Here is a 21690-nt window from a genome sequence, read left to right on the forward strand (position 1 = left end):
ACGGGGTGGGGGGGGGGGTTGGGGGGGCGGTGAGGGAGGGAGAAAAGCAAGGAAATCACAAATTCCTGCACTGGAGAAAGTCAAGGGAAGGAGGATTCACTGGCGCCTCTCTCTGTGTTGGGGGGTCTAGGGGCTGGATGCCTGGAATCCCTGCCTCCTTCCTGGCTGCTTGGGAGCCAAAGAGGGTCTGGTTATAGGCTCTGTTCAACAACCTTCTCCCCCAAACACCCTTCTGACACCACCTCCCATTCCCAGCCATTGCAGAAAAGTGACCCCTTGCTCTTACTCTGTACCTTCATTGTGGGGTGTGTAGTTGGTGACTAAGTGTTCACAACTGCCCATTTTTTACCCTCTGCTTTGCCTTGACTAAACTTGAGTCAGGCGTCTCTCCTCCCCAGCCAACCCTGAATGTTAGCTTGCCTGAAAAATCTGAGCAAGCACTAAAATGCAGAACATGTTTCCTTGTCAGCTTATTCCCCAAATCCGGGGACCACAGAGACGCGTTTCTTGTCAAACCCCGCAGGTCAGCCATGCCTTCCGTGTACTTCCTCTCATCTGCCCAACTTTCCCTTACTGCGTATTCCCCTTACCATACAAAAGCTTTTTTGTTTGGCTTGAAATGCTCACAGATTTCTGAGATCAGAGCTCTCTCTGTATTGCAATAGTCTTTCTAATTAAAGTCTTTCCCTATCTAAGTCTGGATTTTTTCTTTTTTTCTTTTTTGACGTTACTATGTAGCTAAGAGGGATTTCAGGTAAGTTTGAGCCCCCCCCCCCAACTGGTGGGGCATGAAGTCTTGGGGGCCGGGGTATTTGTGGGGTTTTTTCTTGGGAAAAGCAAGGAGACGCGACATGCACGGCTCTCTTTTGAACTTCAACTTTGCACAGGAGAATGGATTTCTAAATGAGCAGGTTCAAGGCTTGCGCCCTAGGGGCCGCTGGCAAGGGCGGGGAATTTTTGGTTGAAAAACACAGTCAGGATCACTGCTAGGGGTGAGGGGTGTGCTTAGGCACGGTTTGGGGGAGGAGAACGAGGAGTGAGGGATGGGACGGGCGGGGGACGAGTGGATGGTACGTGAAGAGTTACTGGAAACGGCGCTTCCGCGGGCGAGCTGGGGGTGGAGAGGTGAAAGGTAGTCGCAGAACCTCAGCGCAGGGAGGTCGTGCAGCGGCGGCACCGGCGGCCGGAGCAGCGGCAGCGGCAGCGAGCGGGACGGAGTTAGGACCGCTCGGAGCGCCCAGGTCTCGAGGTAGTGTAAGGTTTGCAATCCTTCCACTTGCTGGCAGTTGCAGAAGATCTGCTTTTAAGTGAAACCTTCATGCCACCCCTCTGAGGGCTGCGGCTTCCCCGGGCTCGCTTCTTTCTCTCTCCCTCCTCCGGCCCTCGCGCTCACTCTTTAATTTGCACGCGCCCCTAAGTTTGCCGAGATCTCGCTGCGGGCTCGGAGCCGGTCCGGCCAGGCGCCGCGGGCGGGGGCGGGGAGCCCGGGAACCGCAATTCAGAAGCGTCGTGGGCCATGTATATTTCATCAAATGGACTTTGGGTGCGTCGCGTCTCACAGCCATCAACGCTATGTGCAGTGACATTTCTGACTTGAGTGGAGGAATGCGAGAAGGAAGCCCGGGTGAAATTGTTACTAGAGGATCTTCTTGGCGCCAATGCTAATTGTCCTGATTTATGTCCCTTCTGACTAAGCTCAACGTCTTCATCTGAAATAAAATGAAAGCTGTGCCAAGCGAGGTAGAACCGCCCGGCCGCTGGTTCTGATCCCCGGGAATCAGGAAATCGTCCTGCAGCTTAAAAAAAATAAATAAATAAAAGCAGAGAGATAGAGGGAAAAAAAATAGAAATAGAAAAAAAAATCCCCAGCAAAAGTTTAAAGCGAGAAGTGGCAGAGGCAGTGGCGCGAGGAGGCGCGGAGGAGAGCCGGCAAGCGGGGGACTGGGCTGGCAAGACCTCCCGAAGGCTGCGATTTCATTATTAATATCACTATATTTTTGGAGGGAGAGGCACCTTTCTCATCCTCTCTTCCTCTCCGCCCACCCCTGTTCCCTCCCCCTCATCTACCTGTCAAAGTCACTGATCTTTTGCATTTCGGAAGAGGACGTCAACGGGAAGGAATTCCCCCTCTCGGCGAGGGCTCCGAGAGGGGGCGACGCGCAGGAAGGCTCCCCCTCAGGGGCCCGCGACGAAGGTAATTAAGCGGCGGGGAGTGGCGGGCCAGCGCGGGGCTCCGGGTCCTCAGAGTCCTCTCCCACCGCGCGCCGGGCGCGAGCGGGACCCCGGGGCGGCGGCGGCGGCGGCGGCGGCGGCGGCGGCGGCCGCTCGGGTCCACACCCCACCCCTCCCGCTCCTCCCGCGCCCCGGAGGACGCTCGGCGGGAGCTGCCGCCGCCCGCCCGTGCGCCACTCGCGGGCTCCGCTGCTGCGGCCGCCGCCCGAAGCGCACCCGGCTGGGCAGGGCCGCCGCCCCGCGCCGTCGGTCGGCTCCCGGCCGGCGCAAGGGCAAACGCGCCACACGGTAAGTGCAGCCGGCGTCCCCCTCCTCCGGCGACCCGCGCGTCTCGTCTTTGCCCCTCTCCCCGGGGCTCCCTCCCTCCGTGCCTGCCTCCGCCCCCTCCCCCCCCCTGCGATCCACAGGCGGGAGGGAGGCTCCGGGTGGGCGAGGAACTTTGTGAAGCGCCTTGAGGAGGCAGCGCGCGGAGCCGCGGCGCGCACACAACCCGCACACTCTCACACCCACACACGAGTCTTCCTGGGTGTGTGCCCCGAGCGGGTTGCGTGTGTGTGTGTGTGCGTGTGTGTGTTGCATCGGGAGCCTGGGCGCTGGGTCGGTGCCTCGGTGGACGGACTGACAGACACCCGGCGCGCTCCCCCTCTCACACACACACCTGGCCACACACCACGCACTGGAGGGTTCTTTTTTTCCTTTTGCCAATTGTCTTTGCTTTGGGGAGAAGACTTGCCCTCTTGCACGCCCTGTGGAGCTGGTGGCCACACTGAGAGCTTTTGAAGTCCCCTTCTTTTAATCTCCGTTATTGGTGGGAGATTAAAGCATTACTATCCCATGATGTGCAGCTGGGGAGAAGGCAGAATTGAAAGAGGACCAGACTTGGTGTAGGAATGCTGTTGGGAATATTTTCTCGGGTTCTTTACTGGCATTGCTTTAATCGGTTGCGGGATTCGGCTAGGGACATTGAATTCCTGTCCTCTATGGATCTGTGGATATCTATATATAATGCAAATAATCCCGAATATTATTGGGCCCAAAATAGCCAATTAAGTGATTCATACCGGGGAAAAGTTAGATAAAAAAAGAAACTGCGCCCTCTGCTGTTTATTCTAGTAACCTTACCCGGGGACCTCCACCCCCACCGCATCCACTTAGGAGGTTGTCATCTTGCAGGGCTTGCGGGAAAATTCCTAGCGGGGATTTTAAAGCAACTTTATTTGGAAAAGTCGGAGGTTGCGTTCCTATCATCGCATCAGGTATAGATTTCCAGAGAGCAGAAGCTTTTGTTAACCCGACTCCTCTTCCATTCTTCTCTGTACTCGGAATGGTCATGGAGCCACTCGTTATCATAACAGTTTGTCAATCTTTGGAATGGAAAATTCTGAGTAAGATTCAGAATTCCACTAAACATATGGTGTAACTGGCAGTAGATTTGCTCGAGAAATAAGGCCCTGTTTTATGACTGAAAATACTAAAAGTTGTCTTACAGAAATGGGGGGAAATTAACCAGAAAAATCCTCCAACAAAATCCTTTATTCAAATTTACTTAATGGTTAAGCTTGTTAGAAAAAGTTTCCCAGAAATTCTCTTTTTAGAGAAGGGGCAAGGTTTTGGTGATTTGTCTAGCCCTTGAGAGCATCTCTAACCTGTGGGGAATTAGCAACCTCAGGTTTCAGTATTTTGTGTCACTTTGAATGTTTTACCCACGCACCCACCCCCCTTTCTCGTTGGCAAAGGAACGGCAGCTCAATAACTGTCCAAGATTCTTTTGGGAGATAAGCAACTTCCAGTTTTTCATTAAGACAAAATTTGAGTATTTGCATGTGGATCAGGATACAAAGAAAAAAATGCATCAAGTGCTTTGCACTTAATGTTGTTCCGGCTTACATATGTAAGGGATATATTTCCTTTTCTCTTCTGGATGCCATGAAATGACATCTGTTTCACCACGAAAGATCAACATGAGAGCATTCAGAATTCCATATGTATCTATTAATGTGGTTATACTTCCTATTATGAAATTTAAGAGAGATCATCTTAAAATTTTGTAAGACAGCAGTTTATGTTATTTGCACACAAAGCTTTTTTTTTCTGTTGAGATTTTTGTTTTGTCAGCTTTCACAGGGCATGTGTGTTAAAGTGATTCAGGTTACCTTTTTTAGGACGATGCTAAAGTATTCTGCAGTTTCCTTTTGTATAATTGCAATTGGCACAACTACTTGTCTGCTTCCATTACTATTCCGAAAAAAAAAAAAAAACAACCACACAGGTGATATGTCAAAAAATTTAAATGATTACACCTTTAGTTGATATGTTTTCTAAGTGTTGTAAAGATTTGGAGAGTTTTAGAGTTACAAGATCATCAAGTCGCTTGGAAAGAAATAAAATTTCATGCAACTCAGAAAGTCAGTTATTATGTTAACAGAAAAAGGTGTGTGTGTGTGTGTGTATCATATTATACGTCAGTAAGAGATGTAGCATACTTTAAAAAAGAATTTTATCTTCAGAATCCAGAGTTTTGTTTCAAAACTTCAGGTGGGTGTAGATTTTCTTAAATGTGTGTTTGAAACCTTGGATGTCTGAACTTCCCTACACAAGAAGGAAAGATTTGTTGTTCTATGGTAATGAAATACCAGATTTCTTCTAGCCTTAACTGATTCTGAAATAATTTTATGTATTATCCCATCCCCAAACATCCTGCCAAGTGTATGCTATCTGATTTCTCTAATCATTCTTCTCTTGGTGAAAACCGAGATCTTTCAAATACGAAGGTGTCCTATTTGGTTTTATTAAGAATCTCATGATAGGCAGTCGCTCATAATACCCAATCAAGGATGAGTAAAATATGCCAATGATGTTTCAGTACATGTTAAATTCCTTATATTTTGAGAGACAGTTAACAAAAGGGTAGAAGCAAATGTTTCTCATTTAAGATGACTAGAAAATGCTTTCTTCACAACAATAAATAAATGCAAAGAGCATTCAGTATATCTTAAATATCTCATCTAGTCACTCTCATTACGACAGTGTTGGAATCTGCTACTTTTGGTAGGTTATTGAATTTGGGGATATCTTTATCTCTTTATAATTTTCGCTCAATGAAATGTAATTATGGTCAGTGTTCTTTTTGTTCCTTCCCATTCAGAAACATGCATATTTCTAAAATTCTTAATGTCTATGAGGAATGAGTCAATAGCTATCTATTTCAGGTGCCCCTGAAGAGCTAAGTATTTATGGAATAAATAGCCTACTACTAGCACCCCCACCTCCTAGTGAGATTATATAATAAAACCAATGAGCTAGAATTAACAGATTTACTGTCAATATTTTCCTCTCAGTTGATGAAGTTGGCATTTTTTTAAAGAATGTAATTGTCTATAATTTTGACCATTATTACTCCCATGTACTATTTTGGGAGGCTTCTTTTCTGATGAGAGAAAGGGCCCGTGAAATACCTTCTCCAAAGTTATTCCCAGGTGGAAGGGAATTAGCTCCGGAATCCTGGAAAACGATGTCCTGTGGATGCAAAGCCATGTTACAGACCCTTTAGTCCAGATCAATAACATCTATCAACTTGAGGACATGACATAATTTTATATTTTCACACTGTCTCTGCAAATTTATATACCAGTGAGAGTCTATGGAGTTCTCATAGCATATTAATGGGTATTTTTATCAAAGAGGATTTCTCAGCACTTTAGTGCATAGGTAGAGATGATGGCATTATTTGAAAACAGTGTGTTCCCAAGGTTTGCAGAGCAAAGAACTGGAACTGGGGCTGCCCAGAGCTCCTCGGAAGTAGCTCACATTTAGGTGATATGGACACCTGAAACAAAGTCAAAGCCCCCATTACTTGGCAGTTAGTTCAGTTATGGGCCAGAAGGGGTTGGTTTAGTATACTAAATCCCAAATTTGTCATTGACCGCCCTTCTCATCATTCTTTTGCCTAGCTACTTGCTGTGATGACCTAGCTTTTAAGAAGCTATTGATGATTTTAACCCAGTTGAAAGCATAGCCCGATTGGAACCGGTACCATTAAGCAATAGAGGTGAGAGGGTAAATAATATTCTATTTTCATATCATTTTATTTTCCTTGAAAACTCCATAATTATACTTTAATAGCAAAGTCCCGATTTTGACAGAGGACTGTTTTCCACTGTGTCATGGAAATTCATTAATTTAATTTCTTCTTAATTTTAAATTAAGAGGATTTTCTTTGAAGTGTAAGTGGCACTGAAAAAAAGTGAGGAGGCCCGACATGAAGAATACATTCTAGAATACACGCTATAAATATAAGAATTAGATTGAAATTAAGCAATTATGTTAAAGAACAGCTTAGTGACCCTCTGCTCCTGATCTGTAATATGCCGTGGTCAATATCTTTTTCTGTGTCAATGGGAGCTCATTAAATGTAAATTCTGCAGACTAACTGAGGCATGCCATATTAGTGCTTGCCAAAGTTTGACATTTTTAATACATTAATAATATGTCTGTAATGTAATGGAAAACTATTAATCACAACTGGTTATGTGCCAGAAATTTAAGCTATAATTGCCTGCTTCTTGTCAAGAATGTCTGTCGCACAGTCCTGCAACTGCCTAATATTCAAATATCTTGTACTCCTCTGCATTTTTCCTTGTCAGTTCTCTAAATTCGATCAATGGTGTAGTCCATAATTCTGTGTAACGACCATTATTATAATTCTGCTATGCTTTAATGAGAATTCATTATATTGGGATTACTGTTGTGTCAAGAACTAGTAACAGGTTCACCTACATTTCCTTAGTGTCCAAATTTTTCCACGTACATCTATCTGGTGGCCATCCTTTATTCTGTGGTTGCAGTCAGGCAAAATGTGGATAAAGACAGAGTTATGAAGAATAAACAGATTAGGGGATAACATTTACTGGTCAAAAAAAAGTGAAGGTTAATCTCTGGGAGCATTCAAATATATACTTAGGGTCACATTTTAAAAACAGTATTAGAATTAACTCCTAATTTTCACTCAATTCAAACTCAGAGCAGTTCATCCCTGGTCTTCAAGATTATATTGTCCTTGATAAAGAAGTTGCTATGTATTTGAACCTAAGAATTGAAGTTAATTATTTCTAGTCTAATAGATTTAACACTTCTTCTGTTGTCATGCCCAGCTCCCCCACACTCCATGAAAGTGTTTGTTCTTGTTATAATGAAGTAGTAAACACAGTTGAAAAATGCATCTAGAAAATGTGCATTTGTATTATTTTAACACCTTTACAGATTATTAAGGATGTAGTAGCCACAACACATGCTTCCCTGTGATTTCTTTCCTTTTAGCTTAAGATATCAAAATGTGCCCAGCACATCTATATGTTATAAGGAGGATGCAGATTCAAATCTGCAGTTTATACATGTTTAGACAAACTGCTAATTATTGCTTCATAAGAACTCAAATATTCAACACTTTTCCTAATAGAAAATATCACAAATTGGAGCTGTATGATAACATTTTATGAATTGAATATAATGAAAATTGCACTTGCATCCATAAAGCAATTATTATAAATTACTTTGCTATGGAAACACTATTCAACCATCCGTTGGCATTTCATAGTCTCTGTGGCTGAGTTCATTTTAAGATTTAAATATATTGAATTCCTTTTATAATATTGTTTGAAGATAGCAAACTTCCCTATTTAAACTGCCTAATGTGAATTAAAGGGTCTATGATGGTAGTTTCTAAACTGCAGGGTTTTTGGCCTTTTTCAGTTGTTTAAAAAACAGTTACTGGGACTCTGACAATATGAACCAACTAATTACACAGATACCTCTTTTTTACAGCTGGATTCCAAATATTATTGTTTGGTTAGACTTGGACAGTGGTTTCTAAAGAGAAAAGTTGCCAGTTCACCTCACCAATGACTAGTATCTGTATTTGTGGGGGCTGCACTATCAGTTAACCCAAAGAACTGTTAAACAGTAATTTTTATTTTCTCTTAGAATTAGTGCCATATTATTCTGCTTCATGGCCTGTTAACTCACCCTCAGCTATTTTTATGTGTGCATTTTAAATTGTGCATTTTACTACAGAGCTTTTAGTTTTAAAGCAGCGTATAATATTCGCCTTTGGGACAAATTCTCTTCTTCTGTTACAGAAAGTAAGTGCAAATGCAGATGTAATGGCTATAAAAAGATGTAAGAAAATAGAAGAGTCTTGTGAAAAGAAAATTTGCTCCTTTCGTTTTATTTCTGAGTATTTTTTTTTTCAGAAGAGCCAAGTTATCTTTATCACTAAATGCAACTAAACAAAAGAGGCTAAATTCTTCCAATATAATGAGCAAATCCAAAGGGACAGACTTGTGCCAACAATGCTGGTTTTCACTCCAGCTAACAAAAGCTAAGAAATGTACAAGGAATTTAGGGATTTTTAGGGTCTCTTTGCCAATAGACAAAAGGCATAGAGGTAGTTGTCACTTTTTTGTCATTGTTATAAAAGCATTCATTTCCCCCATTGTTCTCCTGGAAGATTTTCTAGCCCTGCAATCCATGAGAAATGTTTAAATCTAGCTGCTTGCTCTCAGTTTTGTCAAGATGGCAATATAATTTTTGAAGCGAGAACCTGTAACTCACCTGGGACATGCACATCTGTCTTTGTTATGGAAGAGTTAAATCCTTCATATCAAAATTCTCCCCAATGTGAATGATTTCTGTGGTTTGCTCATTCTAGCAAAGCAGTGGAGTAAAGGTTATCCATATTACACCAATTTGCTTTATATTGCATCAAACCTCCCAAATGTCAACATATCATACGGTTTGTAATGCATTGATTCTGGGGCAATAACTCTTACTCTCATTGTTTCTTAAAGGGTGTTGGTGCCAGAAGGAAAGAATGATTGATGAGAAACAGACACCCGGCTATAGACACTCATCCTTTTGCTTCAGATACTGATACCCTAGTGTGTCTGAGCATCCTTTGTGAGCAGTGAGCACTGAGGATCACCCAGGGTTATTGGATGTACAACAGGAGAGCCATCACTTTGCTAAATCATTCTCTGCCACTGGACATCTTTTACAAAAACCAAACCAGACCCGAGTCTAATAGATATGTTCTAGGACAACGAAAAAGCTGCAAGTTATTGTCAACGCCTAATGCGCAAGTATGTTAGGCTTCCACCAAAGTCCTCAATATACCTGAACACGCACAATATCGACCCTTCACTTTAAATTTGGAATCTATAGACATATATGTATATGTAAAATAGACATAGCTCACAGATAACCAAACCCTGCTTTATTACTGCGAGGATTGCCAAGAATTTAGAGATGTATTTGTCAAGATTCCTGTCAATTCATGCCCTTTGGGTTACAGTGTCCTCAGTGATGCAACCCTACCCTTTGGTATGGGGACATTATGACGTATGTAAGACTCAGATTTACACAGAAGAAGGGAAAGTTTGGGATTACATGGCCTGTCAGCCGGAATCCACGGACATGACCAAGTATCTCAAAGTAAAACTGGATCCTCCGGACATTACCTGTGGAGACCCTCCTGAGACATTCTGTGCAATGGTGAGGCAACCCTTTTGAATAGTCTATTTCATATTAAGTGGGAGTGTGTCATATATGTGTACAAATGTGGTAAGGGTAAAGACTCGACTCATGCAATGAGCTGAATCTGTGCGTGGCAGATCTGCGTGACAGGTTCGCTTCCTTCACAATGGAGGCTGGCTTGCAGGACCTGGAATTACAAGTCACAGTGTGATCGATGCACTGGAATGTACCTTCTGCCTTCCTACAAACCAAAGCTTCCACTGAGACAGGTGTACTATATATAAATTATAAAAGAAAAAGTTCAACTGAAGGTTAAATTTCAGATTGGAATCTGGGAATATGACTAGGTCATATGCATCATGGTAAAGGATAAAATCCATTGGTAAACCGACTTTAAAAACACAAAGGTTTCTTCACATACCTGTATAAGGCCAGCCCCGAATTTCGTAGTTCAAGGCCAGATTAGAGTTCATGGTTGTCCTCGTGTGGACATTGCTGTGATGTGGAAGTCCTTGGTTAGGAGAACAGTGAGAAGAGAAGCAAAGGAGACAGGAGCTAAAGCCTCCAGAAAAGTCTCATTTGTCAACTCATGCAGGCCCTTATTTTCAAGGGTCACGGTTTTCTATGGGTGTTTTAAATATGACTGTTGGAATGTTGGAAACGTATTTGCTGGAAAGTAATGACCTGGGCATACCAATTCAGATACCATCCTTTGATAAGCAGAATTACAGAATTCCTTGTTTTTGTGGTGTACATAAGTCTTTTCCTGGGTAGAGAGTTAAATCCTAGGTGAAAAGATAACATTGGAGTGATGCATTGAATTTTCACTTAGGACGTGGCTGAAAGTTTACCTATAAGGTATTAATAAAGAGTTTGGTGATTAACATGATGTAAATCAAAGTGCTAAAGAATTCAGACAGTATGTTCATTCGGTTTATGTCGTTTTTTTTTTTTTTATTATAGGTGGTCTTTATTTGATACTGGAATTGTGATCCCATTTCTCTCCACAGAACAGATATAATCATATGGCAGATTTTAATAGTATTCTTACCTGACTTTATTATCTTGAACCTGACCTGGCATTTTCAGCATAGTGAAACTATTAATCAAAGTAGCATCTGTTCACAGTCCCCAGTGAGTTAAATTAGCATAAGATCATCTTAGACCTAGCACTGTGGAAAAGGTTTTGTAACAGGAAACAATTTTGAGCAATAAAGAGTGTTTTTACCTAAAAGCTAACGGCTTGCCATTTTTCAGAAGTGCCTTTGGGGACTGGTTTGAATTATGGTCTAAACCTGATTTTGTGGAGAGTGAGAAAAAGAGCTTGCCTATTAGGTGTCACTATGACTAAAGTGCCCTGAAAGACTAAATATTTCAAAGAGAGGACCCATCTTTCTGGGAAACAGGTATGTGCTTTGCAAAAAAAAAAAAAAAAGCTACATTTTAGGAAACAGAAACTTCCAGAAGAGGAGTTTATTCCAACACATTAGCAAAACTATAGTAAGTCTGTAAAAGAGCAGGGACGTTTGTTGGCTTTATAGAAGCTGTTTGATAATCTCTCATAAAAGTTTAAATTTAAAATCTCATTGCAAATCTGGGGTGCAATTGCTGTGCAGGTGATAGGTCCTGGAGTCTTCCACTCCTCACAGCAAGAGAATGAGTTCTGGGCCAGCTCTTCATATTATGAAGAACACTCTAGCTTTATCTATTGGCTTACATGACACTTGTAGCGATATGCCTCTTCTGGAATTGTTTAATAATTGACGGATCTAAGTAAAATAGATCTCCTTCTTCAGAGTGCCATTTCCACTCCCATCAGCCCAGTGTGATGTGTTCAGCCTGTGCTTTAAATGCACAGCTTTCTCAATCTCAGCCCCTGGCAAGAGAACGCTAGCTGAGCTCTGCTCCTGTCCTCATGTGGAAGGGTTTAATTGGTGTCTTCAGCGTGCCTCTCATCATGAGTGGGAAAGGGCACATTACAGAACTTCTCATGCCCGCCTCTCATGGGGACGTGGTCTAAAGTCCTTAAACAAGTCAGTTCCCTCCCAGTTCACTAGCTATGTGATGTTAGAGACCAAAAGAGAAAAAAGAATTAAAATTATATCCTTCAGCTTTCCCAAGTATAGTAACATGAATACTTTATACGTTTACCCCCAAATCCTTTTGAAAGGCTACCTCTTAGTCTGATGCAGATATTTGGAGGCCTTGGTGCATTTAAGCTTGTCACTGGGCAGAATTGTTTTCCAAGGGAGAGTGTAAGATTTGTGGGATGTTACCTATCAATGCTTAATTTGGACTCCTTAATATGCATATGATTGGCATAGCAGTTTTAATAACCCATCCTTTAAACGCAGACTTTGGGACTATTTGTATGCATATTATATGCCAAGTCAACAATAATGGCCTAATACAGCAACACTTCTTCTCTGTAGTTTTGGATTTTCCATAAAACTCTTTAGTGTAAGGGTTCCTGACACAAGGCTGTAAAGCTGTCTCAGGATGCTGTCATATCAGACCCATGTAGGTGCTCCTTAGCCCAAGGTCTAATGGGAATCCATAAAGTCATTTGTGTTATGACTTTCTCGTTCTTTCCTCCTTGACACACGCATCCATACCTGCTCGTTCAGAGTCGTTATGGCCCATTACATCAGTGTTGCGGCCACATAAGCACAATCACTACTTAGCCCTTATATGTAAATGTTTGCTGCAAAATGGTTTCAGAAATCACCTACTCCGTTAGTGACACCCTTATTATCTATGAGTATAACAATTCTGAGCACCGAGGGGACATTTGGTGAGAGAAACACCCTGAAGTTTCCATAGTTCATTGGCAATGCATTAAGAACCACTGTTGCTGCCTTTTGCACGTGCTCCATCCTCACGTGGCAGCGACCATCCAGGGATGCAGCATATAGTTTATTGTGAAATTTCAGGGAAAAAGCACCACATGATTCCATTTGATAATAGATCTCTGCTTCCTAACCTGGATGACCTATTTAATAATTCTTTAATATCTAGTAATTTTAAGTTGTTGTGTATTAGTACTACCAGCATTTATGAATGTTAATTTTATGGGATCACACTGATATTTCTATTCATGGGAATAGAATAGGGGAAACACACACACACACACATACACACACACATGAATTGTGTATGAGACCATATGTTTTCTTTTTAATTTAATATATTGCTTTTAAGTTGTTGATGGCCCAAGAAGTATCTCTGTTAAGGAGGAAGAATCTGAGAGGTAGAAGAGGTTTAGCCATTTCTTTCCTTTTTTTTTTTTTAGGCTGGGATAATATGTTAGTATAGATCATGTCCTTCTCCCAGCCACATAAAAGCTTCCCGTAGCACAGCTTTGTCAGAAAACACAGATCATCTGGTGACTACAATTTGTTTCAATTTGCATAAAGAGCAAATAGGATGATCAGAACCTGTGTGTAAAGCCGAAGTGACAACACAAAGCTATGACTTGTTCTTTGTGTTTAGACAAACTTCGCTGTCATATCTCCATGCAACACCCCAGTGGCTTAAAAATGGCAAAATTATCTGCAATTATCTCCAGCCTGCAGCTAATTTTCTGGATAAGTTAAACAGAAGCTTTGAAAAGAAGCCTGCAGACGGGAGAAGTCATGTGCGTTTGTACAATAGATGGTGCGGAAGTGCTGATGGCTATGGAAATGTGAACCCTCGAGAGCTGCTGTGGATTTCAGAGCCAATCAAAACTAAATTAGGAAACAAAGATTATTAAAAAGTCTTCTGTGCATGTAATTTTGGCATAATATTATGAGGTGGACATTAAGTGTTTCCCTTGGAGACCCCCGGCATCATTAATGCAGTGTGCCTTTAATTACAAGTAGACTCATATTACTAAAAAATGGAGAAAATAAAGTACTCGGAGGTGTAGTTAGCAATACCCTCATTATGTTTACTGAAATAATTAAAAGAAAGGGTGTAATTTTTCTAAATAAAATGTCAGAATTTGAAATGAAAATGGATTTTCTTTAGGAAATTTACTAATGGGTGCCCGCGCTCTTGATAGGCATTTATTCAAGTACCATAACAGGTCTATTAACGATCATTCCATATTGTGCTATTTCTAGATAGACTCCTATTAAGAAAAAAAAGACTTTAATTATTGCAAGCATTGTGGATAGAACATATTTCATTTTGTTCAAATGGAATTTAGGAAAGTAGTAGAAAGCCTTTGTATTTCATGATATTAAAGGAACCCAGTGGGATGAGTGAGTGGTAATGCATAGTCACAGGACTATCTATAACTTAAATTTCAAATTTGACATCAGCACGGGTTGCCATCTGGTGACTATCAGGTGGCCTTTGAGAAATTAATTTGATAAACTCAGTTCCATTTTCAGTGACAAGGCATTAATTTCAATTTTCCAAAAACTGGAAATGACATTGACTTATATAATAATCAAATAATCTTAAAGTATACTCTGTTCACGTGAAACATAATTCAATAAATGAATGAAGTTTTAATAACAGTGATGTCTTTCAGTTGAACTGATTTATCCCTTAATTATCCCAGAATGGAATTTTTTTTAAAAAACTTTCAGTTCCTCCATTATTAACACTTCATTGTTTAGTTCATTATTTAGATTTATTTCTTAGAAAAGTTTAATTCACGTTTGCAATGAATTAAGTTTCATGGAAATCAATCTTTTTTATATATCCCTGTACCAAGTATCTCTTTATTGAGGAGCCTACAAGAGCTCCTTATTATCTGTTGCATCAAGTCTAAAGTACTCTACCTGGTCTTTAAATCTGGTTATATTCAACTTTATTTCCCATTACTTCCCATTGGGACCCTATGGCACGTCCAAGGGACTTACGGGTAGCTATCTGATTGGCAGAGGACTACTGCACCTGGGTTGAAGCTAATTGGCATAGCATGCCCTGTATATGGGGGTGGGGGGTGCTTGGGAGGAAGCTGGGAAAGATTACTGTGGGTCTAACAAAACTTAAAACCACATCATGTCACTAAATGTTCTCAGACAGTGTTCTCTATGTGCACAAGTGCCTCAGTCTCTGATGGGCTGATGCTTCACAAATATTATTCCAGGCTACTGAATGCAGTAAAGTGAACAGAGCATATAGCAAATGCAAAACCAATAGGTGGTGGTGAGAATCAAAGTCAAATAGCATGTGTTCCCTGCCTCCAAAGGAAGTAAAGGAGAGTCCTAAGCAAAATGAATATGAAGTAGTGTGTACTCAGGGGATGGGGGAACAAAGAAGCAAAGCCAGCACTCAGAATTTAAAGGTGAAACATTATTTTGTGGCATATCAAAGGGCCACTTGGAGAATACTGTCTGGCAGTCAAGTGCCTAATTAGCTAAACAGCATCTGAAAAAGATAGAAAAAGACTGGGTGGGGCAGATTCAAGCACAGTGTTTAAATGATAGCCTAGTGGCCAGGTTAATGGTAGAATGACCTTATATCTGGCATAATGGAAGAGGAGCAAAAAATTATAGAACCTGATGGGTTAGACCTATATACGTGTGCATATATATATATATATAATGTGTGTATATATGTATGTCTTTTTAACTTAGTTGATGGTGGAGTATGCTGAGTAAGATAGGCATGGCTCATCTACCTGAAGCTCCAATATTGCACAAAGATTAGGGGAAGCATTTAACTGAACCCACAAATGCGAGATTTTTAAAGGTGAAACACGAGAAAATAGTAAGTGCCTTGTAGTGGATCACTCTGAATTACTTCCTCTGTCCCCCAAGGAGTAGTCTTGTTTTCTCTCAATCTAGGGGAATATTGCTTGAAAAGTGTGAGAAGCAATCTCCTAAAAATACCATATAGCCCTTCCAGATTGTTTTGGGGTCTCTCAGGCTTATTCTCCAGACTTTGTGTGGGGGGTTTGCTCTTCTAGCTTTGGGACTGTACATGGGACGTGTCTTAGGCTGGTATCTCGTTTCTCTGACTTTGAGGACTAGTGTCATCACACAGAAAGTCCCTCATCTCATGTGTTTTCTGTGCGAGGACAAGCAGAGGACATTCCTGTTGCTTGGAATAGTCTGTGCTCCTTTCCACTTTTCTCAATTCCACCCAACCTTCAAGGTCTATGTGAAGTTGGCTTCTCTATACACGCTTTCTGCCAATTTCAGCTCATATCATTTTCTTGATTGTATATCTGTATTAGCCCTGCCTATGTACTGCACTATATGGCATCATTTAGCACTTATTACATTTTATTGATTAATACACCCACATGCACATTTGTTTCATGTGTTTATTGTATCCTGCCTCTTTATCTGGATCACTACTCTTTTTTTTTTTAAGATTTTATTTATTTATTTTGAGAGAGAGAGAGAAATCAGGGGGTGGAGCAGAGGGGGAGGGAGAAGAAGAGGGAATGAATCCCAAGCCGACCGCATGCTGAGCAGGGAGCCCAACACTTGGGCTGGATCTCACAACCCTGAGATGACCTAAGCTGAAACCAAGAGTCAGGTGCTCAATGGACTGAGCCACCCAGGCACCCCTTGATCACTACTCTTTAAATGAGATGATATGTAGGAGAGAGCCTACTGTATACTGGGACTCAACAGAGACTACACATTATATTGCTTTTCTACCTCATAGCATTTACCATCCTCCTAGGCAACAGATAATAATAACATGTTTTTAATTTATTAATTGATCAATTTATTGAATATAGTATTTGATTTTCTAGAATGTTTTCTATTTCTTGAGAACTTTTATCATGAATCTGTTTTTTTCCTCTGCAAATTAAGAGACAACTAGAAAATTTAGCTACTGCACTTGGGCAGCTTATGATGATGTTCTCAAGAGATGGGAGAGGCAAAATCTACTCAGCGTTCCAACACTGAAAGTTTATATGAGGGATTTTCAAATTCCATTTCTAATTGAATCTTTTAAATGTATTTTTCCAAATAGAAAATTTGGAAAAAATAGAAGAGCTTAACACACAACATTGAAATCATTTTGCCATATTTCTTACAAGTCTCTCTCTCTCTCTAAATATATATATTTTGTTTTACAAAATTGGAATCATATCACATACATTTTTTCACCTTTTTTTCATTTACTACTACAGTTTTTGCATTTACTTGTATCATTATATATTCTTAGGATATATGATTTTGATAGCTATAAATATCCTATTATGTGGATATACAATATTTTATTTTATTATCTCACCTTGACAGCTTGATGTTCTTTGCTTTTTTTTTTCCTATTGGTTATATGCGGTGATGAACATATATCAGTATAATCTTTTTTATTGAACATAGCTTTCTTCTCCATGTTTGAAACCTCCCATACTAAACGCACATGTTTTTAGATTATCAAGCTCATTATATCATACTTAGCTGATGCTAAAGAGTAGGGCTATATTCTGTGTTCTCAAGGATGGAATCATTACTGAACGAAATAGCATTCTATATGTCACTCATGGGGACTGAAATCAGCATGTGTGACTTAGGCAGGCACCTCTCTATGGGCCTTGCTTTTATGTTCTCTTAGAGAGCTTCTAGAGAGAGGAGGAAGACGGCTTCTGCCAGAGTAGAGAACAAAGTCAGGGGACCTCTTTAGGAGCAACAAGCTAAAGATGAGCAAATTACACCTTGTAAACTGTACTTGTGGCTTTAAAACTTGCTTTAAATTGATCCACAGTGAGAAATACATTTCATATTACAACTCATTAAACACATACTATCCACATACACAACCAAAACAAAAGCTTCACAAACAAGTACTCACCCATCCTATGTGCTCTGCCCTCTGATATGTTTTTGTTCCTTTAGATTTCTTTTTCATCTTTAACAAGGAATTGAAAATTATATATTGGTTGTGAGTCATAGATTATAAATAGGATTGTTTTTGAAACTTTGAACAAATGGGAAAATACCATGCTCATCATTGTAGAACTTGCTTTTTTAATTCAAAATTATATGTTTAAGATATACTAGATATACTGCTATGTAGTATTCTACTATGGATATTTCTTTAACCAATCTTCTGTTTCTAGACATTTAAGTTGTTTGGTTTTTATGCTTTAAGGCTCTTGACTGGAGTCAGATTTTTCTCCAGAAAGTTGATTATTATTCTCTATTTTTAAGCATTTTATAAAAATGTGGTAGGCATGAGATTCTCATCAATACTGGAAATTACGTTCTTAAGTTTTCTTCTAACATAGGACCTTAGCAGATAAGTGAAAATGTGTAGTTTACCAAAAAGAATAATGATAAAATTATCCTTATTGCTACCACCTTTTCTGCTAAGATAATAACTTCTAACATTTTGATTGATAAATGGAGATATTGGAAGGTGAAATGACATTTAATTTTTCAAAGCTGTATTTTTTGCTTGTTGACTAGGTAGATTTTTGATATGTTTCTTGGCCATTTAAATTTTCTTATTCCTAATTGTAGCAGTTTTTGTACTTTTTGCCTTTTTTCTAATTTTTCTGCTGAAAAATTTACATAAAAACATGTAAATTTGGGCCTTTTAAACAGACACCATTTTTTTGTCAGTTGATTAAGTTAAAATATGAGTATCTTTTCTTCCAGAAGAACAGGTCTTGTTTCAGAGACTTTTCTACACCCTTCATATTGTGGAAATGTTATGTATTCTTGAATGGGATTTTGGTGGCAGAGAGCCATCATCTCAGGACTGAGAAAAATTCATCTAAGTGTCCCCTCATATCTTTTGGTCCTAATGTAAGAACTTGGAAAAGTTGTCATTTACCCCAAGTAAAGCATCCCTTTTCACTGACAATAAGTCCTTTGGAAACAGTTACATACAGAAACATATTAATTTTATAAAGTAGCTGGTGTGAAATCTGCTTTGGTTTTAATTCACCAGATCAATGGGCAGACTAGTTTTTCATGTGCCATTTTCAAAATTTCAGAATTTCTTTTCCTACAAAAGGGGAAAGTGATGAAAGTTGTTTCACACGCATAATATTGGAAAAGAACTTACTGAGATTGGCAGGTTGTAAGTTTCTTCTCATCTTTCTGGGAATAGATAGATTCACATAGTATCAGTTCCATGAAAATTAAAGATGTGAGCTAAGGAAGAAGCCAGAATTGGTTTTCCTTCTTTGACCTACTTTGAAACTGACTTCTAAAATATTAAATGAAGACTTGAGCTGGATTTTGCTTCAGTTCAAAGAAATAGCCCTTTTCGTTCCAGAGGTTTGGTGTCCATTGAGAGGGCTAGCGGCTCACATTATAATCAGGTCATGTCTGAACAATGATTTTTCACCATTCCATGTAACTTTTTGTTTCTTTCCTGTTGCTCTCTTTCCTTCTTGGAAATGACAAAATGAAGAAATCAAATACACTTCCGAGCAACTGTCTCTCAAGGGAGATGAGAAGTCAACGTACATGGTCAACACAGGTTGCAGAGGAGGATGTGTCTAGGATAGAGAAAGTGAGCTGGTGAGCAATCTGAGGTTGGCTGTGATGCCTGGACCACTCCTTGAGGATTTTGACTTCAAAGTTTAGGAGACTAAACTTGTACAGGGTGTTAGGGAGCATTCTCATCAATGTGTCTATTCTGACTCAGAATTGCATTCTGTTTAGCTCTCACTGGAGCCAGTGCTTAATAGTGCCTAGCACAGTGTGAAGCCTATAGTAGTACTTAATACATGCTTGTTGAACAGAACTTGTGCTATTTGCTTACAAATAACATTTGTAGCTGATATTTATCAAGAACTTACATGGTGCCATGTGCCGTACTAAACACAGCCTTTGTTCGTTCATGTCTGCAGTCCTATCATTATCTTTATTTAACAGGTGGAGTAACTGAGGCAGGAGGTTAAATAACTTTTCCAACCAAGTAGTGGGAACAGGATATAAACCCAGTCTGACATGCATGTCCTACTCTTAAACCATACCACAAATTACTCCTTAATTTTATTTGTAGTATGTGGGATAAAACCATAACGAAAACCTTTTTAAAAATCACATTTATGATTTGGACTATGAGCCACAATACTATGATTTTGTTATTTAAAAAGCCTTTTATCTGAAATAACCTCAGAAAATTGGATTCTGTAAACAGAGTGTGTGGAATGTCAGAAATACACATTATGTGATGAGTGTCTTCATTCGGGGATAAGAGAACCAATCAACACTGTTTGTTTCCATTCCTGCTTTCTTTTCCATTAACGTGTTCATATAAATGGAAATAAGCTGTTAGAAATCATACAGAGAAGAGTACATATTGTGTTCACCATCTAAAACCAGAATAATAAGTCAGCAACTGTTGGCTAGTTAACAAAATCATATTCTTGTGGGGGAGGTGTTGAGAAAAGTAGTTAGCGTGATGCTTTTGATTTTTTTTTTAACAGTATCAATAACAACTGTTATATAGCCAACTGCTTCCATGCTGTCTCCACTCGGTTGTCTAGTAGGCATTTTAAACTTAACACATTTATTATAGAACTCTTGATTTCTTCTCTCCAAATGGATTTTGACAGTAGTCTTTCCCATATCTATAAACAGCAGCTTATATTTATCTAGTTGCTCAAGACGAAAAATCTAGGAATCCTCTTTAACTCCTTTATGTCCCTCACAACACATATCAACAAGTCCTGTTAGCTAAACCTTCAAAAATCTATCCCAACTCAGATTGCTTTTCACCCTCTTTGCTGCTACCAACCAGGTCCCAACTAGCTTTATATCGAGGCTAGACCCCTGCAGTATTTCCTAACTGATCTCCTTGCTTCCAACTCTTGCCCTGTTACCAAATTCACATATGTTTTATAATATTTTAATATAGCACATAATATAAATATATTATAGAAAGAGACACATATAATATAATATACAAATATAAAATATATAATATACATATTATGTAATTAGATAATATAATTATATAATATACATATGGATAAAATTTTAAACATCTAAATCAATCAGGTCCTGTCCTTGTTCAAGTTCTTCCCCAATTGTTGTGTCCCATTGAGAATTAAATCTAAACCCTCACTACTGCTTGAAAGGTCCTATGTAATCTGGTCCTTGAAACCTCTTTGATGTCCACTCTGATCACTCCTTACCTTGCTCAGTCCAGTCTGCCTGCAACTTCTTGTTGTTTCACATAAAACTAAGTTTATTCTTGCCTTGTTGTTTGGACCTGCATTCTCAAAATCTTCCCATAGCTCTGTCCCACCTTTATTCAAGTCTCTGCTTAAGAAACCCTTCGTAAGGAAGCCTATCTGACCACTTTATTTAAATAGCATCTCTTTTGCACTCTATCCATTCCTTGAGCCTACTTAATTTTTTCTTCATTGAATTTATTATAGGGGGTGATAGTCAAACTAACAACTGGGACAGCATCAACACAAAACAATCAGAAAAGACATCAATGGGTATATCTTAATACCATCTGACTGAACATCAGTTCCAACGACTAGCCATTTATTATGTTATATACTGCTCATATATTTATGTCTCTTTTCTCCTCCACAATATAAAATCCAGAGGACAGGAACTTTGTCTTATGTCTGTCCACCGTAGGGCTCAACAAATACTTGTTGCATGAATGAATGAACTGCTAAAACAAATATGTTAATTTGATGATAGCATTTATATCAAAAATTATTGCTCTAATATATACATGGTCTTTAACGTACTTAGGCTACACTGGAGGTCCTTAATCTTGAAGGTATCAAGCATTTTCTTTTTTTTTTTAGTTTTTTAAATTAAAAGTATATAAACAATATAACAAATATATGTACACCCACCACTTAAAATTTAAGCATTACCGACTGAGTCGAAACCATCTTGTTTCCATCCCCTGGTCCATTCCTGGCTTCCCTTTTCCAGAGAGAACCAGTGTCATAAATGTGGTGTATTTCCCTGTAGTCCATGTTTTTATATTTTTTATATGAAACTTATATGTTCACAAACAAGTTATAGT

The 21690-nt window shown here is 39.6% G+C and overlaps 1 protein-coding gene across 8 annotated transcripts in view; it reads left to right on the plus strand.

The window, feature by feature from the left end:
- The first annotated feature begins 1114 nt into the window (after nt 1-1114).
- NTNG1 (netrin G1) overlaps nt 1115-21690 on the plus strand; it is a 313954-nt gene continuing 293378 nt past the window's right edge. For 5 of the 8 annotated variants that reach the window (XM_027578404.2, XM_027578413.2, XM_027578429.2 and 2 more), the window contains exons 1-2: nt 1121-2194; nt 9078-9780. In XM_027578404.2, the coding sequence (XP_027434205.1) occupies nt 9535-9780 (246 nt within the window). In that variant the 5' untranslated portion in view covers nt 1121-2194; nt 9078-9534. Of the gene's footprint in view, nt 2195-2441; nt 2521-6182; nt 6281-9077; nt 9781-21690 lie in introns of those variants that run through there. The other 3 variants (XM_027578380.2, XM_027578390.2, XM_027578398.2) reach the window with 3 other exon arrangements.

This window comes from Zalophus californianus, chromosome 4 (assembly GCF_009762305.2).
Source record: "Zalophus californianus isolate mZalCal1 chromosome 4, mZalCal1.pri.v2, whole genome shotgun sequence".
NCBI classification, from domain to species: domain Eukaryota; kingdom Metazoa; phylum Chordata; class Mammalia; order Carnivora; family Otariidae; genus Zalophus; species Zalophus californianus.